Source organism: Olea europaea, chromosome 1 (assembly GCF_002742605.1).
Source record: "Olea europaea var. sylvestris chromosome 1, O_europaea_v1, whole genome shotgun sequence".
Classification (NCBI taxonomy): Eukaryota; Viridiplantae; Streptophyta; class Magnoliopsida; order Lamiales; family Oleaceae; genus Olea; species Olea europaea.
The window spans coordinates 11,159,805-11,184,627 of NC_036237.1; the positions used below are offsets into that span (position 1 = coordinate 11,159,805).

The window sequence follows — 24,823 nt, forward strand, 5'->3', positions numbered from 1 at the left end:
TGGTATGGGGGGGGGGGGGGGGGGGAGAGAGAGAGAGAGATGAATAAAAAAGGAAAAATAATTAAATTAGATGCAAAAATTGGTTTGTAAATTGTTAATAATGTAATATAAATGTTGTGATTTGTTATTTTTAATTACGTATATTTTGGTCTACTTAACTACTTTTTAATGGCAAATTTATAATTTCTTTCGCAGAAATAATTTTTGTTCGTCATGCTGTATAATGTATTATGTGAAGTGTAAATTTAAATGATACAACGTGTAAAATGGATACACATTCTAAACAGAGGTTTTTAATTTTTATTTTTTTGTAAAAATCCTTAATATTTTAATGGAATCAGCTTTAATTGTGTTAAACAATAAGTCAATTTCGGGAAGAATCAATGTTAATTGTATGGTAAACTTTTATTTTAGAATAGATGTATGTTTCAAAATAAGCCCCTGTTTGGCCCCCATTTTGAGGAAATGAAAATGGGTGAAATAGTTTTTTTTTTTTTTTTTTTTAAATGAGTGATTGAAAAAGAAGGAAAAGTTTTTCAATTTACGTGTAATATTATTTTATAGAAGATTGTGTGGTTGAAAATAGGAGAGAGAGACAAATGAAATGTAATGGAGGCCAAACGAGAGCTAAGTATTAAAACGTTTGGTAATGAAAAGTGTTTATCACTTTGTTTATATAGAATTACTAAAATAAATATTAACTATACAATTTTGTTATGTATTACTATCGTACTTGCAGACAGAGACGGATTTAGGGGGGCTGGATTGGGCTGTAGTCCCCCCGAACTCAGGTCCAAAGGTATTTTTCATTTTTTTTTTAAAAAAATCAGTTTTTTATGTGTAAATTTTTTTTTCCCAGCGTAGCACCCCGGTTTGAATTTTGTAGCCCGATCTTGGATCCAGAATATTCTGGATCTGTCCCTGGTTGCAATTTGTTTTTTTTTTTTTTTTTTTTTTGAAAACATTTAGCCCTTGTTTTTGATGGGATTAAAATCAGATTTTTATTAAACTTTGTCTTTTTAATTAAAAAATTATAAAATATGTGGTTGAAAAGTTAGGTATCGCATAAAATATGTTGTTAAAATTAATTATTGATTTTAACTTATATTAAAACTAAATTTAATCAGTACCAAACAGTATCATTAAATACTTTTTAAGAAAATGTATTCAGCACAATTATTTTAATAGGGAAAAAAAAGAAATAAAAACTATAGTCCATTTTAGAAGAAACATTTGAAATAAATTTAACTTGAATAATGGAGGAGGTTTTATTATAATATGCTGTAGAATACAGAAAGACTTATCACAGAAAAATGAATTAATTTATTCATGAAAGTTAAATTGATATTTTAATTTTGAGTAATTGCAGAGATTAAAATCAAAACATGAACCCTTGTCGATTTTCAAATTTTGCTGTTAAAAGATATAAATTTTTGGGAAAGGCGGGGCAGGGGCGAGCAAAGGAATTCCCCGCCAATTTTACTTCTTGTTTATTTTTATAATAATTAAATTAACTTAAATTAAATATTATATAATCCATCCGTCCAGTAAATATAGGACTCTTTTTATTTTCGAACAGATTAAGAAAATATAATTAATATATTTATTTCTTACATCTTTCCCAATAAATTCTTACATTAAATAGTAGTTTAAATAAGATTAATTTATATTTGTTGATTTTGAGTTATGTTGAATAAGGGAATATTGAAAATAATAATAATAATATAATCTAACCTTCAATAAAGAAAGTGATTTACAATTTGAAACAGACGAAAAAAGAAAAAACGTTGTCTTTATATGACGATGGGAGTAAGAATGTTTAACTTAAATAGAAAGATTTAGCCCTTGCTTGACATTCATTTTAATGATTTTCTTTTTATTTTTTTTATTTTTTTGAAAAATGAGTTTTGAAATATTGATTTCTTTGGAAAATATGTTGTTAAAAAGTAAGAAAAAATTTTAAGTTTACTTATAGAATATTTTATTGTGTAAATGTGTGGTTAAAAATGAGTTTGAAAAAAAAAATTATAGTTTTTCTTACATCTTTCCCAATATACCTTTACATTAAATAATAATTTAAAAATGATTAGTTTATACTTGTTGAATTTGATTTATATTGAAAAAGGGCATATTGAAAAACTAAAAAATATCTATACTTTTAATAATAGAAAAGTGACTTGTAATTTGGGACAAGGGAAAAAAGAAACAAACTCTGACTTTATGGGACGAAAGGAGTAAGAATCTTTAACTTAAATAGACCGATTTAGACATTGCATGACATTCATTTTAATGATTTTTTTTATTTTTATTTTTTGAAAAATGAGTTTTGAAATAGTGATTCTTTAGAAATCATGTCGATGAAAAATAGAAAAAGTAGGTTTATTTGCAGAATGTTTTATTTTATAAATGTGTGGCTAAAGATGAGTTTGAAAAAAAAAAATATAGTTGTTTCTTCTTACAACTTTCCCAATATAAACTTACATTAAGAATCCGTTTGGTACACATTAATGTAAAAATGAAAATGAAAAATATAGTCATTATGGGCCCCACATAAGAGATAGAAATTTAAATTTGGTGGCTTGGTGTGATAGATAACGATCATATTTTTCATTTTAATGAAGAAAAAATAGGAAACAAATGTAGACTAAGTAGTAGTTTAAAAATGATTAGTTTATATTTGTTGATTTTGATTTATGTTGAATAATGGCATATTGAAAAATTAAAAACATATTTGTACTTTCAATATGGTTTTTTATTTTTTTTAAAAAAACGAGTTTTAGAATAATGAATTCTTTGAAAAATATGTTGTTAAAAAGTAAGAAAAATCTTATATTTCTTTGTGGAATATTTTATTGTATAAGTGTGATTGAAAAATATTTTGAAAAATAAAAGAGAGATTGAAAGAATTTTATTTAGGACTAAGCTACAAATACAGTTTAACTCGAACCGTACATGTACAACCCCCTCACATGTGGATGAGCCCGCTCAATATAAAATTGAGGACCTCTCCATATGTGAGGGGGCTGTCATTCTAACTGGGAGTTCGGATGCACAATCATCAATACTCTTTTATTTAATGGATGTTAAAGATTGACTTGAATTTTACGAGGTAACTCATTTGAATTCGACTCTCTTGGAAAGTACAGAGGGGGGAAATCACAGAAATTAACATGGTTGATCAATAATGCAACAAGGGATTGTTTCTAGAATTTTGGGCCACGCTATACGCTCAATTCTTGTACTTTTTCTTGTGTACCACAGGAGTGGTCCCCACCCTCCCCAACACTCTACATTTCTTCCATTTTTATTGGGGTTAATTTCACAAACGGTCACTGAACTTACAGAAAAATTACAAAACGGTCATTAAAGTTAAAAACTTTTAGTAATAGTCACTTAAGTATTGGGACGCTTTCAAAAACGGTTACTGAAATTTAAAAAGTTTCTGAAACGGTCACTGAAATTTAAAAACACTTTTTTAATTTTTTTGTTACATTGTGGCAATTTTTCGGCTACTTCCAACCACCGATACTATTTTTTTTTTTGATACCGTTGGAAAGCCCACAACGTCCTCTTCAATTACCACTCAAAATCTCTCCGCAACACCAAGGAATTCGACCAGAAAATTACCGCAAAAGTCGCCCCCACAAAATCTAAAAATCTGCCTAGATTTTCAGATTTTTGGGCGATATTTACGGCAATTTTCCAGCGACTTTCGACCACCAATACCGTCAAATTTTGATATCGTTGAAAATTCCACAATGTCCTCTTCAATTACCATCTAAAATCTCCCCCCCAAACTCCAAAGGATTAGGCTGAAATAAACCCGCAAAGTCGGCATCCCAAAAAGGCGAAAATCTGGGATGCCAACTTTGTGAGTTTATTCCGGCCGAATCCTTTGGAATTTTGGGGAGATTTTGGATTCTAATTAAAGAGGGCATTGTGGGCTTTCCAAAGGTATCAAAATTTAGCTATTTTGGTGGTCAGAAGTTGTCAAAAAATCGCCGCAAAAGTCCACCAAAAATCTGAAAATTTGGGCAGATTTTTGCCTTTTCGGGTAGCCAATTTTGTGGGTTTATTTCGACCGAATCCTTTGGAATTTGGGGGAGATTTTTTGTTCTAATTGAAGAGAACATTGTATGCTTTCCAACAGTATCAAAATCCGCTGCTATCGGTGGTCGGAAGTGGTAGAAAAATTGCCGCAAAAATAGCTCAAAATTTTTTAAATTTCAGTGACTATTTTTGAAAGCGTCCCAATACTTAAGTGACCGTTATTGAAGGTTTTAAACTTCAGTGACCATTTTGTAATTTTTCTATAAGCTCAGTGACCATTTGTGAAATTAACCTATTTTTATTTTGATTTGGCTTTCAACCGTCTCTCTACCCCGATCACTTTAATAAAATTTAACTTTTCAACCACCCAAAATCTCACAATTAATATTTATCGACCTATATAATATTTATAATATTTGTTGACCCAAAAAATACGTCAACAGAATTTCAACTTTGTCCCCTCCACGTAAATATCACATGTACACTGAACACTCTGTTAAGAGATAAATGTCATCAATTAAGAAAAATATCTGACAACCATTTGCACATCAACGATCAAGTTAGCAGTCGGACGAAAATAAAGAGAGTCCAAGAGAGAGAGGAGTTTGGTTAGGATTAAAAAACATTCCTTGGAATGAAATGGATCACATATATATGAGTAAAATATAAAGGAAAAATTCATAATTAAAAGGTTACTTATCACCGATTTCAAAACTAAGCCCTTGTTTGAGCCCCATTTTTTTTTTTTATCAAAATACATTATTCAACAGTGATTTGACATCATTTCAACCACACATTTTTCAATAGAATAATATTACACGCAAATCGATAACTTTTCATCATTTTTTAACCACACGTTCTATATCATAATACTATTTCAAAATTCATTTTTCTAGAAAAATGTGGCTCAAACATCCCCTAAAAATAAAGGTTTCAAATTTTAAAAATCATATCTTTATTAAAATTTATTTATGATTTAATTAATTAATTATGTATTTTATTAATTAGATGTATTAATGCCACAAATCCATACAATCTGGTCACAAATGAGCGATTTAATTAGTTACATATTATTTTTAGGTTACAAATAAGAAGTTTTATCTAACACAAATTATTTTAAGAGATCACTTCTGTAATTTACTTCTAGAAGAAAGCGCAACCGGCAAATGTATCAACTTTTGCTCCCCTTGTATTTAATAATTAGGTCAATAATTAATAGCAAGTCATGATTTTAAATTTAATAATTAGTACAAAATAGTAATTTAATAGTTTTCCATAAAATAATAAAAAACTTAAATAAAAAAAAATGAAAAACCATCTTCTTCTTCCTCACCCCATCCCCACCCCACAGCCTCAACCCAATAGTATTCCCCGACGTCTGGTGTTCCTCCGCCATGGATTCCTTGGACTGTCTGCAATTGGACACGTCTCATATTTCTGGGTCTATTGAAATGGGAGAAAGAAAACTTTCATTAAACCAAATGAGTTACACAGCGTGAGTATAAATACAATGATTACCAACTACCTATCTAACCATGCAACTAATACAATGATTACACGTGGCTAACCATCACTAACTAACTAACTTCCTAACTAATTTGCTTACAGCTGGATAAACCGAACTGAGCTAGGGAATACCGAGCTGAGCTGGGGAATTTCTTCTGTTAGTCCCCTTCAAGATGGACAGTGGGGATTGATGATGGACATCTTGGACATTAGTGGGAATAGAAGATTGGCAGGAAGAGGCTTCGTAAAGACATCTGTTAGCTGATTTTGAGTTTGCACTGGCATCAATTTGACGAATCCATCATTGATCCTATCACGAATGAAGTGACAATCTATTTCTATATGTTTGGTTCGTTCATGGAAAATGGGATTGCTCGCAATGTGGATGGCAGCTTGATTATCACAGAAAATGAGAGCTGGAGCAGAGGAAGAAATATGAAAATCTTGAAGCAACTGAGAGATCCAGATGAGTTCACTGGTAGTGGAGGCCAAGGCACGATATTCAGCTTCAGCTGAAAACCTTGATATTGTGGTTTGCTTCTTAGCCTTCCAAGATACTTGAGAGTCACCAAGAAATACACAATAGCCTGTCACAGATTTCCTGGTGTCCAGACATGCACCCCAGTCAGCATCAGAGAAAGCACGAATCTGAAGTGAAGAGTTAGCTGAAAATAAAAGTCCTTGTCCTGGAGATGCCTTGAGATATTGCAAGAGGTGATGAGCAACTTCAAGATGAGGCTTTCTAGGCTGAGCAACGAACTGACTAAGTTTATGAACTGCAAAGGTAATATCCGGTCTTGATATAGTCAAGTATAGAAGTCTGCCAATCAATCTTCTAAAGCTAGAAGCATCAGGAAGAAGGTCCTCCTCAAAAGAGAAAAGTTTGATTTTGGGATCCATGGGCAGTGTGGCTGGCTTGCAAGCCAAAAAACCTGTGTCCTCCAACAATTGTAATGTATAGTGACGTTGAGAGAGCAAGATGCCTTTGTGTGAGGAGGCAATCTCCAAGCCCAGAAAGTACTTTAAATGTCCAAGATCTTTGAATTTGAAAAGACTATGTAATAGGGCTTTTAAAGAATTTATAGCCATAATATTTGATCCTGTAATGATTATGTCGTCGACATAGACTAGAAGAGCAACAAATGTATTTCCAGATCCCTTTGTAAACAATGAATAATCCGACTTTGATTGGATGTAACCATGGGAAATAAGAGCATTAGAGAATTTTGCAAACCATTGCCTTGACGCCTGCTTTAAGCCGGAGATGGATTTATTTAATCGACATACCAACTTCTTCCCCAGAGAACCATCTTTGCAATGTGTATTATAACCCAAAGGCAGATCCATAAAGATTTCTTCGAAAAGATCACCATTTAGAAATGCGTTATTAACATCCAATTGGGTAATCTGCTACCTATTTATAGCAGCAATGGCAAGAAAGATCTTTACAGTCACAAGCTTAGTCACCGGAGAAAATGTATCAATAAAATCCAAGCCTTCCTGTTGGGTGTGTCCCTTGGCCACCAAACGTGCCTTATACCTGTCAACACTTCCATCAGGTTTGTGCTTGATCTTGTATACCCACTTGCAGCCTATGGAATGCTTGTCTCTGGGCAAGGGAACTACAGACCATGTGTTGTTAAGTTCCATCGCTTCTAGCTCATCTTTCATTGCCTTTTTCCAATGATCAAAGTGAACAGCCTGATGATAAAATCGGGGTTCAGAACTGGAAGATACATTAAGTAGGTATGTACGGTGTGAAGGAGAAAAGGCCTTATAGGAAAGGTATTTTGTTAAGGGGTAAGGGGTATTGTGATCAGAAACTGGATCAATGTTAGAGAGAAGATTGCAATGGAATTCTTGAAGGTAAGATGGTGGTCTACAAACTCTAGTTGATCTTCGAGTGACTATTTATGGAGAAGTGTTAGATGAATGATCATTAATAGGTGCATTGTCAGGGCTTTGGAAGGGTGGATCTTGGACTGTGGAGTCATCATTATGAGGCTGAAAAGAAGTTGGACAGGGGGCAATATCAATTGCAGACTTAGGTAAAACAAGGTTAGGAAATGGGTCAATTAATTCAGATTCATGTGGAATAGAATGAAAGGGAAAGAATTTTTCATGGAAAATCACATCCCTTGAAACAAAGAATGTTTTGGAGACAATATCATATAGTTTATACCCTTTAATTCCAGGTGGATAACCAATAAAGACACAAGCTGAGGCTCTTGGGTGAAATTTTGTGCGATGAGCTGTCAAAGTGGATGCAAAACATAGGCATCCAAATACCCTTAGGGCATCATGCTGGACTGCAGTTTCATATAGAAGAAAGAAAGGAGTTTTACTGTGTAGGATTGGAGATGGGGTTCGATTAATGAGGAATGTGGCTGTGAGGAGACAATCTCCCCAGAATTGGATAGGGACACGAGATTGGAAATATAAAGCCCTTGCCACATTAAGCAAATGTTGGTGTTTCCTTTCAACTACTGAATTTTGCTCTGGACGTTCAACACATGAGAATTGATGTATAACTCCTTTGGAGGCAAAAAAATTCAGTAAACTTCAATTCAGGAGCATTATCTGATCTAAATTTCTTGATCACTTTGCTAAACTGAGTTTCAATCATGTTGAAGAACCTTGGAATAATGTGACTAACATCAGATTTACACTTCATCAAGTAAGTCCATGTGAAGCGTGTGCAATCATCAACCAAGGTGAGGAAGAATCTGTGACCAGCGTGTGTTGGGGCATGGTATGGTCCCCAAGTATCACAATAAATTAGATCAAAAGCTTGTGAAGACAGATGATTATTCGAAGTAAAAGAAAGTCTCCTTTGTTTAGCCAAAGGACAGATAAAGCATGGAATTGAATCACTAGTCTTGTGATTATTACAACTGATATCTAAATTGTCTTTTAATATTTCTAACTTTTGAAAGGACAAATGTCCAAGCCTGTTATGCCATGTATCCATAGTTACAACATTTATTGCAGAACAGATTGAAAACAAAGCATCATTATTTTGAACAAAAGAAGATTGGGCAGCATCCAATACGTATAGATCAGCTATCCTTTTACCCTTGCCAATCGTCTTCAAAGTGTTGAGGTCCTGAATAATGCAAAAATTAGTGAGAAAACTAACATTTACAGAAGCTTTCCTTGTTATGGAGCTGACAGAGAGGAGGTCGAATTTGAGCATAGGAGCATATAATACATCTTGAATCACCAGATTTGAGCTTATTTTCACAGTGCCAGTGAAATGTATAGAAAGCCTTTCATGATTAGGCAGAGTAATAAATGCATTCTGAATTGGATTCATCAAAAGGAAAGCTGACTTATTACATCATATGTGACTTGTGGCCCCTGAATCCACTACCCAGCAAATTTTGGAATTAAATGTTGGCTGATGAGATATAGATAAGCATGTACCTGATATGTGTACAGAATTAGCTCCTGCCTCAGTGTCAGTTTTGGTAGTTGTGAGGTGATTGCTCAACATATTCATCAGCTGCTGGTATTGAGTAGAGTTTAATGTCTGCATAAATTCTCCAACGTTGCCATTTGTTTGTTCAGGAATAAACTCAGATACTTGGTTTGAAACGGCATTATTCATTTGGCTGCTGCTGGAGGATGATTGAATTGGATAAGGCTTTTGTTTTGCTTTATATCCAGGTGGATATCCATGCAATTTGTAGCATTTGTCAACTACGTGACATGTATACCCGCAATATGTGCAAACGGGTCTCTCCTTCCTTTAATGCTTGCTACTGTGAGTTTGGTTCACACCAGGTTTCTTGGCGTCATTCTTGACATAGAATGCCATTGAATTGACATTACCAGTGGTATTAATATTTGCATTAATACTTCTTTGATGTTCCTCTTGGGATATAAGGGCAAAAGCTTTATTTATGGATGGAATAGGATCCATCATCAGTAGCCGGCCACGCACTTGAGCAAAAGAATCATTCAGCCCCATCAAGAAGCACATAACGTATTCCATATGATAGTAATCTGCCAGCTTCTTTGTTCCTCCACAATTGCACTTCCCACAGGTGCATAGTGGTCTGTGATTACTAAGCTCCTCCCAAATAGTTTTCAATTTTGTGAAATACACACTTACAGAAGATTGACCTTGGATATGATTCATCAGTTCCTGCCTTAACTGGAATATGCGAGGGGCATTCTTTTGCTGGTATCTTTCCTTGAGATCATCCCAGATCTCTTGCACAGATTCAGCATAGATAATACTAGCTGAAATCTCTTTAGAAACTGAGTTGAGAATCCACGAAATCACCATGTTATTGTTTCGGATCCAGGCATTTAGCAAATCATCATTGGCTTCAGGTTTTGAAATTGATCCATTGATAAAATCGATCTTGTTTTTCACAGATAAAGCAATGGTCATCGCACGGCTCCAGGAAGCATAATTCTCTCCTATCAAAGGCTGTGAGACGAGAACTAAGCCTGGGCTATCAGAATGATGTAGAAAATAGGGGCTCGATCCATCCTCAATCGCGGAATTGCTCATCGAAGATGAAGAGAAATTGAGCGATTGATTTTGATTCACAAATTCTGCCATTTGAAAAAATTGCAGGTAATTACGATGAAGAAAGGGAAGCAATCTATTGCTCTGATACCATATTGAAATGGGAGAAAGAAAACTTTCATTAAACCAAATGAGTTACACACCGTGAGTATAAATACAATGATTACCAACTAACTATCTAACCATGCAACTAAAACAATGATTACACGTGGCTAACCATCACTAACTAACTAACTTCCTAACTGATTTGTTTACAGCTGGATAAACCTAACTGAGCTGGGGAATACCGAGCTGAGCTGGGAAATTTCTTCTGTTAGGGTCTTTGCTTCGAGTCTTCGACTATGCTCTTGAAACTCCATAAGAATTATATCCATTTCTCAAATACTTTGCTTGTACCTTTGACTTCCTAAGTTTGTAAATTGTATCTTTGCTTCAATTTACTTAAGTTCGTCTTTTAGCAAAAACCCATCAATTACTTTGCTCTTCCATCAACATCTTCTTTTTTTCTTTTCCCCATAGTTCTGATCTAAATTTCTTGAAAAAGAAGAGAAAAAGGGAAGTCAGTTTTTGTATGTGTGAAACTTTTTTCGGCTTACCATTAATACCCTTGCTTTGGAAAATCAAAATTGGGAAAAATGGCGGCTTTTGTTAGTGGGATTGCTGCTATCAACAATCTTCGGTTTATTCACGGTTCTTTGTCAAGACAGTATAATTTTCTCGTGCAAGAATTTCATTTCTAGAGAGCCCTGGTCCTGCAATTTTATTTTCATTGAAGAATTTAAAAGAGGAAGCTATTGGTGCCCACGTATTAGTGTGTGGTGGTGCACCAAATGAGCATATATTAATGACGACGGCGGAGCACCATTGGTTAGAGGGAGTGGGAGTGGGAGTGGGGTGAGGAAGAAGAAGATGGGGTTTCCCTTTTTTTTTGTTTTTGTTTTTGTTTTTGATTAAGTTTTTTATTATTTTATAGGAAAATATTAAATTACTATTTTGTCCTTTTAAAATTGAGTAAAATGTGGTCAAAATCACTTTTTTTTATGTCAACTTTTTTTTGGATGGATTCCATCCAAAAGGGCTTGAGATGTAACGTTTTAAAATGTTTGGGGTGATAGTTGCAACAAATAAAAGGTTAAGGGGGAACTTTACTATTGTTTAAAAGGTTCGGGGCTTCTACTGCAATTATCCCTTTGTATAATGTATTTACCGTGACTTTGTAGTGGGAATCTGACGTGGGATAGGGAACAATAAAAACTGGTGGGAATCAAATTTGTGGTGATTTTCAATAAATTTATTATTTTTTATCTCAATTTTATTTAATAAAAAATAAAAAAACTCTCCAAATATTTTTAACGATATTATACTATTATTTAACTACTTGGTTCAATTCGACCCTTTAATCTTTGACTCTTTCACGTTTTCAAGCTGGTCGGAGTTTTAAAACATTGCTTTAAAGTTACATAGACCAATCCAGTATCCAAACACTAACTTGTAAACAAATCAATCCTTTCATGCCAAAAAAAAGTAGTGCACATAAATTGCATTCGCTTCTACGCAAACAACTACTAATGTTTAAACTATTTATGGTGTATTGTAGTGAGGACCAAATAGTACTATCCAGATGAAAAATAAGTAATTTCTTATACGAATAGACAAGTGAACTCAATCATCTATTTACTCATCACACAATCTTCACCAAACAAGTAAACCATTCTTTCTGATCTCCATGGATCTTCTTCAAACTCTAATTCTTGTTTTTTATTCTGCAAAAGCTTGGCTCTGCAAATGGGGCATGTTTGATGGCCTTGATCGATCCAACAGTCCAGGCACTCACTGTGGAACACATGCACACAATTCCCAAGTTCCCTCACCTTGTCACAACTCTCTATGTTATCCAAACACACTGCACAACAGGGATCAAGATCTCGTTTTTGGGTTCCGACCTGCGATATAAAATTTCTGTATTCATCAATCTTGAGTTGCTTCTTGATTGTTGTGTTTGTAATGTAAAAAGGGAGTGATACTAATGAAGCAGATGGACGGTATTCAATCGAAGGATCAGGGTTTTTGCTGATATTTTGTGTATAGAGTGGAGAAAATAGTCCTTTAATGGTCCGTTTGATATGGCTAACTATGTAATCATGGAGGGATTTTATGGTACAGAATGAAGATTCCATGGTGGGATGTCAAGAAAATGCGACTTCAGAGAGAAGGAACAAATATTGGCAAATTGATCAGAGAGGAAAACTATTTTTTTTGGAACAAATTATAAGCATTTTGGTTTGGCCTATTGAGGTATTAAATGCTTGATTGCGACTCCATCTAACGTCAAGACAACTAACGAAAAAAAAAAAAGAAAAAAAAAGGAAAATGGCAGAAGACGCGAAGTCAATTATTAAAGAAGAAGGAAATGTAAACACACAGACATCAATTTTATGTGGATATTATTTGATGATACCAATATTGTATACCCGAGGACCATTTCCTCGAGGACTCCATACGTACTCCGCCCACTTTTCTGCCAAATGTCCTCGAGATTTTTCTGGTCCTCGAGGTATTTTGGTCCTCGAGGAAATCTCATGCGAATATAAAAATTATCCCATGGTCCTCGAGAATATATCCTCGGGACATATTCCATCAACAGATCTTCGAGATCTATGTGCGTAACAAACGGACACCTAAACACCCAAAAACTCTATATCAACTCTTATACCCCTAGTCAAACAATTTCATTACAAGTAGGACATTCCTCACAAACAGGACTCCATTGGATAAATACATCCAACTGGCGCAATCCTACTAGGAGTACACTACCTACCTCTATAAATATAGAACCTTGGGCCATTATTCAGATACGTTTTCATTATTCTTCAGTTTATAGCTTCACGTATATAATTCCCTTTCTGACTTAAGTATCGGAGGGGCAACGAGAACATACCTCGTTGCCTTTGTTTCAGGTACCGAAAAACTACGATCATGATCAATCAAAATCACCAAGCTCGGGAAATCAACAGATACGATTTTTGGTAGCATCATTATTAATAATAATAATCCAGGAAGATTGATCATTGTGGTGATTTTCTTAAAGCGAAAAATCTACAGACCCCAATTCTTAGCACACGCAGCCGCATGATATTAAGGGGAAGCCACGTTCAAAAGAAGTAGCAGCGAGGAATACAGAAAAGAAAACGAGAAATAGGAATAATAGAGGTCATTTGGGAAGTCAAATCATTGTCGATTATGGTTCAGATTTTAACTAGAAAATCTTAGCAACACGATCTACAGTCATGTTTGTCTTTATTTTATTAAGTGATGTGTTTTCATGACAATACCAGAGAGGGGCGGACCCATGAAGCCAATGGACCCTTAATTTTTTACATTCACATAATTTTTAATCCATAATTTTTACATAATTCTATCTCATCCACACTGAATTATGTTCTTGGGTCCACCCCTAATGCCAAACATAAATTGGTAAAATCTTAGCAGCATGCTCTTTAGTAACTCTATATATTTATATATAAGCAAAATCATCAAATGGAAAACATATTGAGAACTTTTTCAAAAGAATCAAAACCTTGTCGGCCATGTCGCTAAGATTTGATTAGAGAGAAAATTATAGATGTTTTAGGCTTTTATCTCTACTTTTAAATCTACTTAATATTTGGAAGAAATAGTAATTTTATTCAATACTATTGTTGTCAAGTAACAATTTAAATGACAATTACATGTCATTAAATGACATATTTACTTAAATGTAATGTCACATGATTCATTTAATTGAATTTACTAAGTGTTACATCTAGACTAGTATTCTAGCACCATTGGTGCTAGATAATATCATTCATTTCAAAATGATTGATGCAAAAGTAAGAAAGATTTGACGTAAAAAGACAAAAAAAAAAATGTAAGATGAGGAAGCTACGTGCTAGCTTGTGAGGAAATTAGCGCATAATTAAAGAGATCAAGAAATAAATATAAGTTTTGTCTAATTAATTTTATCAATTATAGTAATAGCATTCATACCATGATACTGAAAATATGGAGAAAAGAAAAGAAAATGTGCACCTTAGAATACCAAAGGAGAAATGACTCACCAAACAATGTTGTTTGCGTCTTACAATTAGTAATCTTTTATTCTTTGTATTACATGTTCATAATAATCACATGATATGATGAGATATAATTTGGTCAGATTTTTTTTTTATTCAAATAAAAAATAAAATCTTTTTAAATATCTTTTTGACACATCATCTGTACATAAAATATTAGGTGACTTCATTATGTACAAGTAACATTATTCATCTTTTATTATTGTAGACATCTTTTTAAAAAGTTTTCTTTTAATAAAGCCAATTCAATCAATGAAAATCAGATCAAAAGCAACAAAGGATCTTATCTCCATGAAATGATTTGGCTTGCACTTTCCACTTAACTAATTCGAAAGGATGCAAAATATAATCCTCTTTGGTATACTCATAGTCAACGTTTTCTTGTTCCCACTTATATTTAATCTAATAGTGATGCTATACGTACAGGTACGAGTTCACCCAACATTTCTCTTAGTCTAATAGTTCGGACTATGGGTTAAGAAGCATTAGGAAACTAAGTCAAGTATTAATCTTTTGGTCCAAGCACTGGACAAATTTAATTTATATAGATTTGAATAAGAACAAATAAGATGGGATGTCATTTTTACATAGATTTCGTAATCTACATAATATTTATTTCTTCAAATCATCCAAACATTTTTGTAAATTAATAGCATGTTTGGGAAAGACTTAAAAATGGATTAAATCATGAATAGATAGAATAATTGGCGATTAAATGAAAAATATTTGTGGGTTGTTCGAGATATGTGGGTAAAAGTGAACTTGGTGTTTATAAATAGTTTATAAACATGATATAGTACATAGGCTAAGTAAAGTTGATGAGAATGCATAATTTTTATTTTGCACGAATATTGAACCATCTAAAAAATTCTTTTTAAATCAAGCAAAGTTTGCATGACGAAATGATGATATATTATTTACTAAAAAATTTAGTGGGAAACAAATTTCACCTTGTCCTAAAAATAATGTTAGTTAGAAAATTTCGCTTTAAAGAATATTCATTTTATAGTTAAAAAATGTTGCACCATCTATAATTTGTTAGATATTGCATATGGTTCATAATTATTGTCCATTGTTTTCTAACTAATATTCAAGTAAAATAAATTTGCGTTCATTAATCATCTTATCTAAAAGTTTAAATGTTATTGTGACGAATTCATATACTTTATTGTATGTTTGGTACATGTAATAGATAGTGATGATATTTGAGCTTTCCAATGAAGGATTGCAAATTCTCTCCGAAAAGGAAATAGATTAAAGTTACGATGGCAATCTCACACTTCTAAATTTGTGTCTTCGGTAGAACACCTTCACACCGACAATCTTCTACGTATATAGGATTATTACGACAACTTCATAAATGTATGAGATACTCAATATACACTTGAATTAATAGGATTTCAATGCATTCTATAGATCGTCGTTTACGTGAAATAAAATGGAAAGATTGAGTGTTGCACGGTGCCTAATAAATGTTGGAAATCTACTTCAAATGCGCGGCTAAAAATAAAATAAATCTCAATTACCACTAATGATCTCTTTGTGTTTAGATAGAAATTGTGATAGAAAATGTATCTTTGAAGAGATCTGCAAACATTTTGCTTTTCCTTTTGTTCCAGCAACATCAATCTGCCATTCACTGCTGTCCAATTGTCCAGTTTCCAGTGGTAATCCACACAAAGAAATAGATTATGAGAACTATAATTTTTTTTGTGCTAGCAGGAATAATGAATTTTCTCTACAAATTCAAAACTCTAGCTACGTATTTATACAAACACAAACGGGATTGGCCCATCTCGTAACCCAGTCCAAGATTTAACTAACTTATTTAATTAAATTCGGTTCATAAATTAATTAATCCAATTAATGATTTTGGGCCAATAAATAAGTAACTCAATTAATTAAATTATCAAATACTTGTTAAATTAATTAATTGGTAAAACACAATCTTCCAGTTCTCCTTTTTGTGTGTGACCCATCAGGTTCCTAATCACGATGCCGACGTAAATTATTATTTTGATCTAATCAAAATTGATAAATTAAAACACACTTTTAATTTAGCACTTGCTCACGTTCGCCGTTCTAGATTGATATTTAGCAATGTATCAAAACAATACATGTGACGAAAAATGTCACGTGGTATGATAAAACCAACTTTTTCGTTTACCATGAAATTATAATCTCTTCGTCAATATGATCCGATCAATTACGAGATATGGAAGTGTGTCAATCCCGATTATCGATCATATCTTTCATTCCACTATTAAATATATATAAGTCGAAAACTCTTTTTCGACTTCTGAGTACATATTGGTCAAGGATTTCGTTATCGACTCAATTGAATGAAATGCATATCATATATTCTTATTATCTAAGAGTGACGAATCCTCTATTAATTATTTACAACCTTCATACGATTCTTAACATACCCCAACGATGTCGTATTAGCGATCCTTGACAGAGCAACATCCAACACCGTCAAAGTATAACTGTCCTTATATAAAGCACTATGACGACCTCAAGTCAAAGGACCAATTCCACTACCGAACGTTAGATATTAACCACTGACACTTAGATAGTTATCCATGTGAAATCTCTTAGCAGGTCTTCAATATTTTGTTTTATAACAAAACATCCACGTGTTCATTCAAGTGTCACCACACTTTAGTTTGAGAGATCAGCTACTTACTTCACAAGTCAGAAATGCCACACGTGATGATCTATCCGTATTTCTTCATTACTTACGACGACGGATGATTTAAGATTCAATCATATATAATTTGTATCTCACAATCACAACTCCTTGTGATTAACAATTTACTAAAATTTGAATCTACGGACTTCATTATGTAATTCAATTGAATATTAGTTATTTAAATAATAGATCTGTCATAAATTGTATCAACTATATATTAAAAGTGTTTATGTCCAAAGTAGATTAGATTTAAGGCATAACACTTACAATAAATAGACAGTTAAGTTTAAAATTCATCTTCATTGAATTCCGTGTACAATTCAAATTTATTTAATATAAGAGAAAAATATACAAGAAGTAGAAGGAAGAAAAAGAGACTCCACATTTTGTCAACTCGCTCTGTTTAATCGAGTTCTTAGATCTAGGCAAAGCTGTAAACATTGTCTACTTGTGCTTCATCACGTTAGCTTGACGGTGTCTCAATCAACTTGTATTAGAGATGAATTTTTCTAAACAACGTCCATTTTTGTTTATGTGATACACTTTTTAAGCAATCCAAGGTTTCAATGGAAATGCCACGAGAAAACACTAAAAAATTTGAGCCACTATTCACGGCATTGGTCGAGGGAACACAATTTAATGGAAATTCAAATCCTCACCAAACAAGTAAATCATTCTCTCTCTCCTCCATGGATCTTCTCCATTACACTTGAACTTCTCTCCTTGATCATCAGGCAACATATTTGATCTAGAAATAGGGCAAGTTTCTTTGCCTTTATCAATCCAAGCATCAATGCATTCTCCATGAAAAACGTGAAAGCAATTTCCCAACTCTCTAACCTTATCACATCCACTGATGAAATTCAACACACTGCACAGAAACTGAAATTATCTTTGGATCCTAACTTCTTTATGATGCGACTGCATTCCACCATTGGTAGATCTCGACCGTTGATTGATCCTGAGCTGAAGTCGATCGGGACGGGGACGGGGACGAGTAGAGGCGATGGCCGATGTTCTGATGCAGTTTCACTTTTTTCTTGCTTTGACATGTGAATGAGAATGCTTTGCAGAAATTTAAGAGCAGTGATTAGGTTGATGATAAGAGAAATAAAAGTCATTAGCGTAGGAACAAGTTATGGTTGATATTTGCTTCTTGAAAGTATTGTTGATATAAGGAGTGGATATATTTTTAGAAGTCAGAAGGGTTGATAAGAAGCAAGCGCGTCTATAGATAAAAAATAGAGTTTTTAATAGATTTTAATAAACATTAAATGTGTAGTTGAAAATTAGTTGTGGATCTCATCAAATGTATGATAATATATGGTCATGTTTGAGCCACATTTAAAAAAAAAATACATTTTTAGACGGTGATTTGACATTATTTTAATCACACATTCTTTAATAAAATAATATTACACGTAAATTCAAAATTTTTCTTTATATTTTAATCACACATTTCCCATCAATACATTATTCAAAAATACATTTTAAGAAATATAATGTGACTCAAACAAAGGCATATATATATATATATATATCCCTTGTTTGAGCCCCATTTTTTTCAAAAAAAATATATTCTTAAACAGTGTTTTGACATTATTTCAATCACACATTTTTCAATAAAATAATATTACACATTAATCCAAAATATTTCTTTTTTTTTAACCACACATTTCTCATCAATACACTATTCAAAAATTCATTTTCTCAATCAAAATGGGGCTCAAACAAGGGTATATTATTGTGGGTCTCATCAAATGTAAATGTCTCAACAAATATTGGTTGAATGTGTTATTAACATCAATCATTTGAGGCCGTACAAGTCTTGTATTCTTTGTTAATCGTACAAAACAAAAAACAAAAAAGAAATAAAAAAATTACAAAACAAAAAAAAAAAAACCACAAATTTTTTATTTCTTAATTTGGAAAAAAAAAAAAAAACCACAAATTTTTTATTTCTTAATTTGGAAAAAAAAAAAAAAATCCTTATCTCTTTGAACTATGGTTTTCATTAAATGTCAACTGTAAAAGAGTTCTAACAATAAAATATTTTTCTATTGTTTAAGACCAAAAAAATATCTTCCCTATCGTCCCTATAAGACGAAGTGAAATTATATTAAAGAAAACTAGTAAAACTTTTGGAACGTCCAACTCTGGTCACCATTTGTTGATGCGAGGGTATTTTATGGTTATAGTATAACTGGTGAGAAATTTTTCACAATCATCTGTGTGATTCAGCTCAATATCGATTCTGATAGTGTTTTGCTTCTGGCGTGATATCTGCATATCTTCATGGTCGATATTAGGGCTCTTGAGAACACAACAAACTTTTGAATTTTTTTAAACCAAGAGGAAAATTCCCCGGTTTAAGGTAGATAAAATGATAATTATTGGTACCGCCCTTGCAAAAAGTGATGTCTGACTTTAATGTGTAATACTTCAAGCTTCTTGTGCCTCACATCTCGAATGTGAGTAACACATCTTTGTAAAGTATCCCATCGACTATTTTGCGAATTACAGAAGAGGAAAAACAGAGCAATTAAGCTATTTGTACAATTTTTATTCACAAGCAATCTTGATATTGTCAAAATTCGGGCCGTTGATTTGAAAAACGATTTTTAACGATTTTTAAAATGGATGAACGTGATGCTGACAAATATGAAATTGTCAGTCAAGGTTGTATAAGTGGCATGATTCAAAATGAAAGGTTTCGGATCTCTATGGTCTGATAAGGCTCCGATGCTTGCTGCCAATGATGATTCTCTTGTTTTGGTTTGGTTCTTATTTTTAAAACTAATAAAAAAATTGTACTTAAGTACATAATTTTCCCTACATTCTAATGATACATTCTCCAAAAATATTATTTTTTTCACAAAAATCTATTTTCACAAAATCTTTACTTTAATGGGACTGTTAACAACTTTGTATTGGGGGGGGGGGGGGGGGGGGGTTTTCTTTCATTGTTGTTATATTTTTTGGGGGGGGGGGGGGGGGGGGAAAATTTTCCTTCAATTCGACTGTTCATGCTGGAGAGGCACTCTACTGATGCGAACAGAAATGGAAATTCCCTTCATTTGTTTTTTGCCTAGAATATAAAAAGCTAATAAATAATAAGATCGAAGAGATTATTTGAGAAAATGGATGATTTTTAAAAAATGCTTGGTTTGAAAACGTTTAGGGACCGGTGGGTATCCCCCCAAACATGGGTTAATTTTAGTGGTGTCAAAATGCATCGGGCAGTTTAGGTTTAGGGTGATCCACCCCGTTAAAATTGGATCGAAACAAACTCAATAAATTTGGGTTTTATTATTTAACCTCGACAACACATGAGGGCTGATCCAGTTGGCTAGATTATCAAAAAAATTAATACTTAAAAGTAAATTAAAAGTATTGTTGAGCTCATTTTAAGTTTCAAATCTAACAAATTTTTTCTAAAATCTAATATAATTTTGTCATAGAAAGAAGGGTAATTGATAAGTGTATTTCGTACACTTATGTCATTAAATTGGAGTATTTGTTAGTGATTTGGATAAATTATAGCAAGTATTAATCTTATGCCACCGTTTATCTATAGGAAATTAAGATTGGACGATCCAAAAGCAACATTAGTAATCCTACAGCTGGTTGATAGGACACCCAACCATTCTTATGGAGTAGTAGAGGATATACTCATCAAAGTTGGAGATCACTCTTTCTAGTTGATTTCATTACCCTTGATATAGATGCTCAAAATATTCTGTATATTTTGGACAGACCAATCTTATCAACTGCACGAGCATTAATGGATTTTGGAAAAGGTGAAATAATCTTAAGGGTAGAAGAAAAACAACAAAGTTTCACCATGAATAACTCCACTTAAGCAACCATCAGACATTGAGGAGTGTAAAAGGATAGACCATCGGAGAAGTGACGAGAACAAGAAGGAAAAGGTGAAATAGTTGGCCAGACAACAATGAAAATCTTGTAATCTGGAGATTCAAAGATGAATTGAATAATAATTGTCAATAAAGCCGGTGAAAGGTTGAAAACTTTCTTTTCAAGCCACTATAAATAGTCAAAACAACAAAGTCAAGCGAATAACTAAAATAAGCACTTACTAAAAGGCAGCCCAATTTTCTTTCTTTTTATTTATTTTTGCTTTCTAGAATATAGGATTAGTAAATTTTATTACTTTTAGTAGTTTAGTAAATTTTATTGCTTTTAGTAGTATATGGTATCTTCATCCCCATATTATAAGTGTTCCATTCCATGTTATAATTGATTTTCTAATTATTTTTGAAGGAACGTTATACTTGAACACACTGGAGAAGGGAAAAGGCATAGCAAAAGAGTCAAAACTTTCTATATATATACACACACACACACTTAGTTCCCTTCTTTATCCTTAGTTTTTATATATTGATTGTTATGTTTTTAGACATTGAGGACAATATCTAAGTTTGGGGATGAAAAAACATTGAATTTTTATTTGTTTTGTGTGCTTGTTCAAGTGCCAAAAAAATTGATATATATATATATATATATATATATATATATATATATTCGCATTTAATTGGACCTCGCTCTCGCTACGGAGTGTTGCGGCGAAACACTCTGTACAGGGCAGAGAGTCTCCAATTTTTTGGGAATTATTTTTTTTAGGGGACGTCCTTTTGGTAATTTGGCCATAACTTTGGGTACGGTTATCAGAATCGCGCCTATGACCCCAATTCGAAAAGCTCTTTTCGACGCGCACATCGTGGTCACTAGCTTTGCTAGGTGGGCATCATTTTCGAGGTCAAAATCTGTTGTTTTCCCTTCCAAATCCCCAATTATAGTTATTCTCTTCCTTTTACGACATTTTTTATTTCTATATATATATATATATATATATATATATTTTCAGCTTATTTATTGCTTCTGTGTATTGATGATAATTTTGCCTACTATAATGAATATATTTAAAACCATGTATTAGGCTATAAACTATGGAAAAGTTGCATGTTAGGGTTGATTTATGCTTATTAATGTAAAACTTAATAATTTTTAGTACAAAATTTATGTTTTGGGGTAATTGGCACAAAACGTCCCTACTTTTTAAGTTTATTGTGGAAAATGTCCTTACCTTTCATTTTTTTGACATTTTTACCCTTACCTTTTACCTTTCTTTGTGCTGAATGTCATTTTCATCAATTTTTAACATAAAATGACCAATATACCCTCATATTTAAATAAAACAAAAAACAAAAGAAAAACAAAAAATAAATTGGAACTTTATGCCCAAACTTTTTAAAAAGTGCAAATAACCCACCAAAATAACTTCACTTTCTTTCCACACCTCACCCCATCCCACTATCGCCTACTAGTCATTTTTAACCACCTTCCCACCACCAAAACCACTAGATATTAACATCAATGGAAATCCCTTAACCTCCTCTACATTTACCATCCAACAACTCTCCATAGTTGGAGCAAAGACATCAAAAGAAGTAGTAATTGGAGATGAAAAACTCCCATTGCGTAACCAGACCTAATTAGAGTTGAATCCAGCATTTGGGTTGTAAATTGGCTTAATTGTTTGTTGACCCATGGGTTTTCCATCATCAATTTAGGTTATAATTGTCGAATTGAACATTTGGAGTACCATAGATTCATCAAATTTCTTGGTCCCAAATTTTTCGCATAAGATCCGAAGTTCATCCACGAATTCAACTTATTTTGGATGAAATTGGCCTTGACCCATGGTTGGGAAAGGTGAATCAGAGGGAGACGAGTTTAGCCCATGTGTTGACCGGAGAAAGCTAGAATCTGCTATATTTGGCTGGTGAAGTGGGTTCGCGACTGGTGGTACTTCTAAAATAAATTCAGATTGTTGGAGTGACGTTTTGGTGAATTGAGGCCATGGCTATAACCGACAGGGTGTGGGTAATCGTCAGGTGGGGGTCCGTGATCTAGGTCGTGGCCTAAGAAGGAGATTCTGGCAGATTTTAGATTTTTAGTCAACTGCCTTTGAGAGTTGATTCCGAAAAGATTAGTTGGTGTTTATAGGGAGTTGTTGGGTAGTAATTGTGGAGGAAGTTAAGGTCTTTTCGTTGATGTCTATATTCAGTAGTTTTGGTGGTCAAAAAGTGGCTGAAAATGGCTAGCAGGCAATGGTGGGGTGGGGTGGGGAGGGGATGAGGTGTGGGAAGAGGGTGAAGTTATTTTGGTGGGTTATTTGCACTTTTTAAAAAGTTTAGGCCTGTAGTTGCAATTTATTTTTTATTTTTCTTTATTTTTTGTTTTATTTAAATAGGAGGGTATATTGTTCACTTTATATTAAAAATTGGTGAAAATGACGTTCAGTACAAAGAAAAGTGAAAGGTAGGGGCGAAAATGCTAAAAAATGAAAGGTATGAACGTTTTCCATAATAAACTTGAAAGATATGGATGTTTTACGCCAATTACTCTTATGTTTTGCATCATGAAAAAAATAATTTGATTCAATATATATACAGTAGACCTTAGATGTTAAATCCAAACCACTAAATTATATATCTTTAAATCAAATAAGAATAGTTTGAGAGTAATTGAGCTGTTCTATGGAGACATTAAGATAAATGTCAGTTCAATGTGTGTTAAATTTTGTGTGAATTGTCTTAGGCCAATAAGATGAAAATTAGGTGAAAATCTTAAGGGGCTATTTTTTGAAAATGAGTGTTTAATAAAGGGTATAACACTAATCATTGCATAAAAAATAAAAATAAAAAAAAGAAAGATAAGAAAAATGTCTCTCATTATAAAATGCCTCTTCATAGTCTTTATGACTCAAGTGATTAAACCTTTAGGGTATTTAAAACTTGGTTCCCTAAAATTATTTGATTTGAGAGTCATCGGTCAAGAACTCGTTACATGAGTCATTTAGAAAGTTTAATAGAGAGAAATCCACACATAAAATGTTAAGAAAGAAAAAATATCTATATACAATAAAAGATTGTTACATATCTTGATTAAGTTCCAAACACTTATTTAAAAGAATTAGACTTTTAACAATGGGATATTAGCCTAGTAGATTTTTGAAGGTTGAAGCAATCAAAGGGAGAATCCTCATTTGTTAACATGTTGAACTGCAATTAGTAAAATTCAACCAAATTAGAGAGGGTAATGATCCAGTATTATATAAAGATTCAACCTTAGGTCACCCCTTGAGAGAGAGTTAAATAAGTTTGGGAATGTGAATCTCACGAGAAGAGAAAGAATAAATTTGACTATTGAAGGTCAGGATTTGAATCACTTTATGAATTTATGATGATTGATATAAAGTATCACACGCACACACATATCAATTTACAATAGATAAGTAGAAATTAATTTTAGCATTGTAGTTTTATAGCAATTCATAATCTTAATACATATATTCTAGTCCTAAAACCAAAAGCAAATTATCTAATCATGTGTTTTTCAAATTTTCGCTTAAGCTGTGATATAGTTTTGTTTGAAGACAAACAAATGTTCAATTTTAAGGTATTTGATAAGTGTACACTTATTTAGGCCATTAAATTGGAGTATTTGTTAGTGATTTGGATAAGTTATAGCTTAATTATGTATTAATTATGTTTGTTAGGTTGAACTCAATGCAAACTAGTGGAATTTGAAGAAAATGAGCGAACAAACGGGCAAAAGGAAAGAAACTTAAAGTTTGGATACTAAAGTGTAAACATTCAATAGTTGATTCAGACGATGAAATGATGATTGAAGATCATGTATGATTAATAGGATGCAACTGGGGGGGGGGGGGTCAAATGAATGGAATATAGTTGAAGTATTTTCACAAATCAAATTCCAGACAAAGAAATTACGCTCCGAATTTTTAGGATCAACTTGATATCAATTTTTCGGATAGCCAACGTTCGAATTGAAAAAATTGTACTTTTATAAGAATTGTAGCCCTTTGAG

At 32.9% G+C, this 24,823-nt stretch overlaps 4 protein-coding genes across 4 annotated transcripts; all 4 read right to left on the reverse strand.

Moving 5' to 3' along the window:
- Positions 1-5,724: 5,724 nt before the first annotated feature.
- Positions 5,725-6,903, reverse strand: LOC111404314 (uncharacterized mitochondrial protein AtMg00810-like). Its single transcript, XM_023033140.1, has one exon. It carries the CDS (start codon positions 6,901-6,903, stop codon positions 5,725-5,727), a length of 1,179 nt encoding a protein of 392 aa, XP_022888908.1.
- Positions 6,904-9,307: 2,404 nt separating this feature from the next.
- Positions 9,308-10,132, reverse strand: LOC111404319. The gene has a single exon (XM_023033145.1). The coding sequence runs from the start codon at positions 10,130-10,132 to the stop codon at positions 9,308-9,310; it is 825 nt and encodes a 274-aa protein (XP_022888913.1).
- A 1,637-nt stretch (positions 10,133-11,769) lies between these two features.
- Positions 11,770-12,276, reverse strand: LOC111404328 (E3 ubiquitin-protein ligase ATL31-like). Its single transcript, XM_023033150.1, has one exon. The coding sequence runs from the start codon at positions 12,274-12,276 to the stop codon at positions 11,770-11,772; it is 507 nt and encodes a 168-aa protein (XP_022888918.1).
- Positions 12,277-17,542: 5,266 nt separating this feature from the next.
- LOC111404335 (E3 ubiquitin-protein ligase RHA1B-like) lies at positions 17,543-18,027 on the reverse strand. The gene is made up of 2 exons (XM_023033157.1): positions 17,813-18,027; positions 17,543-17,759 (listed from the first exon to the last, which is right to left on the reverse strand). The coding sequence occupies exons 1-2, from the start codon at positions 18,025-18,027 to the stop codon at positions 17,543-17,545; spliced, it is 432 nt and encodes a 143-aa protein (XP_022888925.1).
- Between the last annotated feature and the right edge of the window lie 6,796 nt (positions 18,028-24,823).

Coding starts and splice junctions, on each gene's coding strand:
- LOC111404314 (XM_023033140.1), bottom strand. CDS start 6,903: ATGGATCTGCCTTTGGGTTATAATACACATTGCAAAGATGGTTCTCTG.
- LOC111404328 (XM_023033150.1), bottom strand. CDS start 12,276: ATGGAATCTTCATTCTGTACCATAAAATCCCTCCATGATTACATAGTT.
- LOC111404319 (XM_023033145.1), bottom strand. CDS start 10,132: ATGGCAGAATTTGTGAATCAAAATCAATCGCTCAATTTCTCTTCATCT.
- LOC111404335 (XM_023033157.1), bottom strand. CDS start 18,027: ATGACTTTTATTTCTCTTATCATCAACCTAATCACTGCTCTTAAATTT. Junction 17,760..17,812: donor TGCAGTCGCATCATAAAGAA/GTTAGGATCCAA, acceptor GAATTTCATCAG/TGGATGTGATAAGGTTAGAG.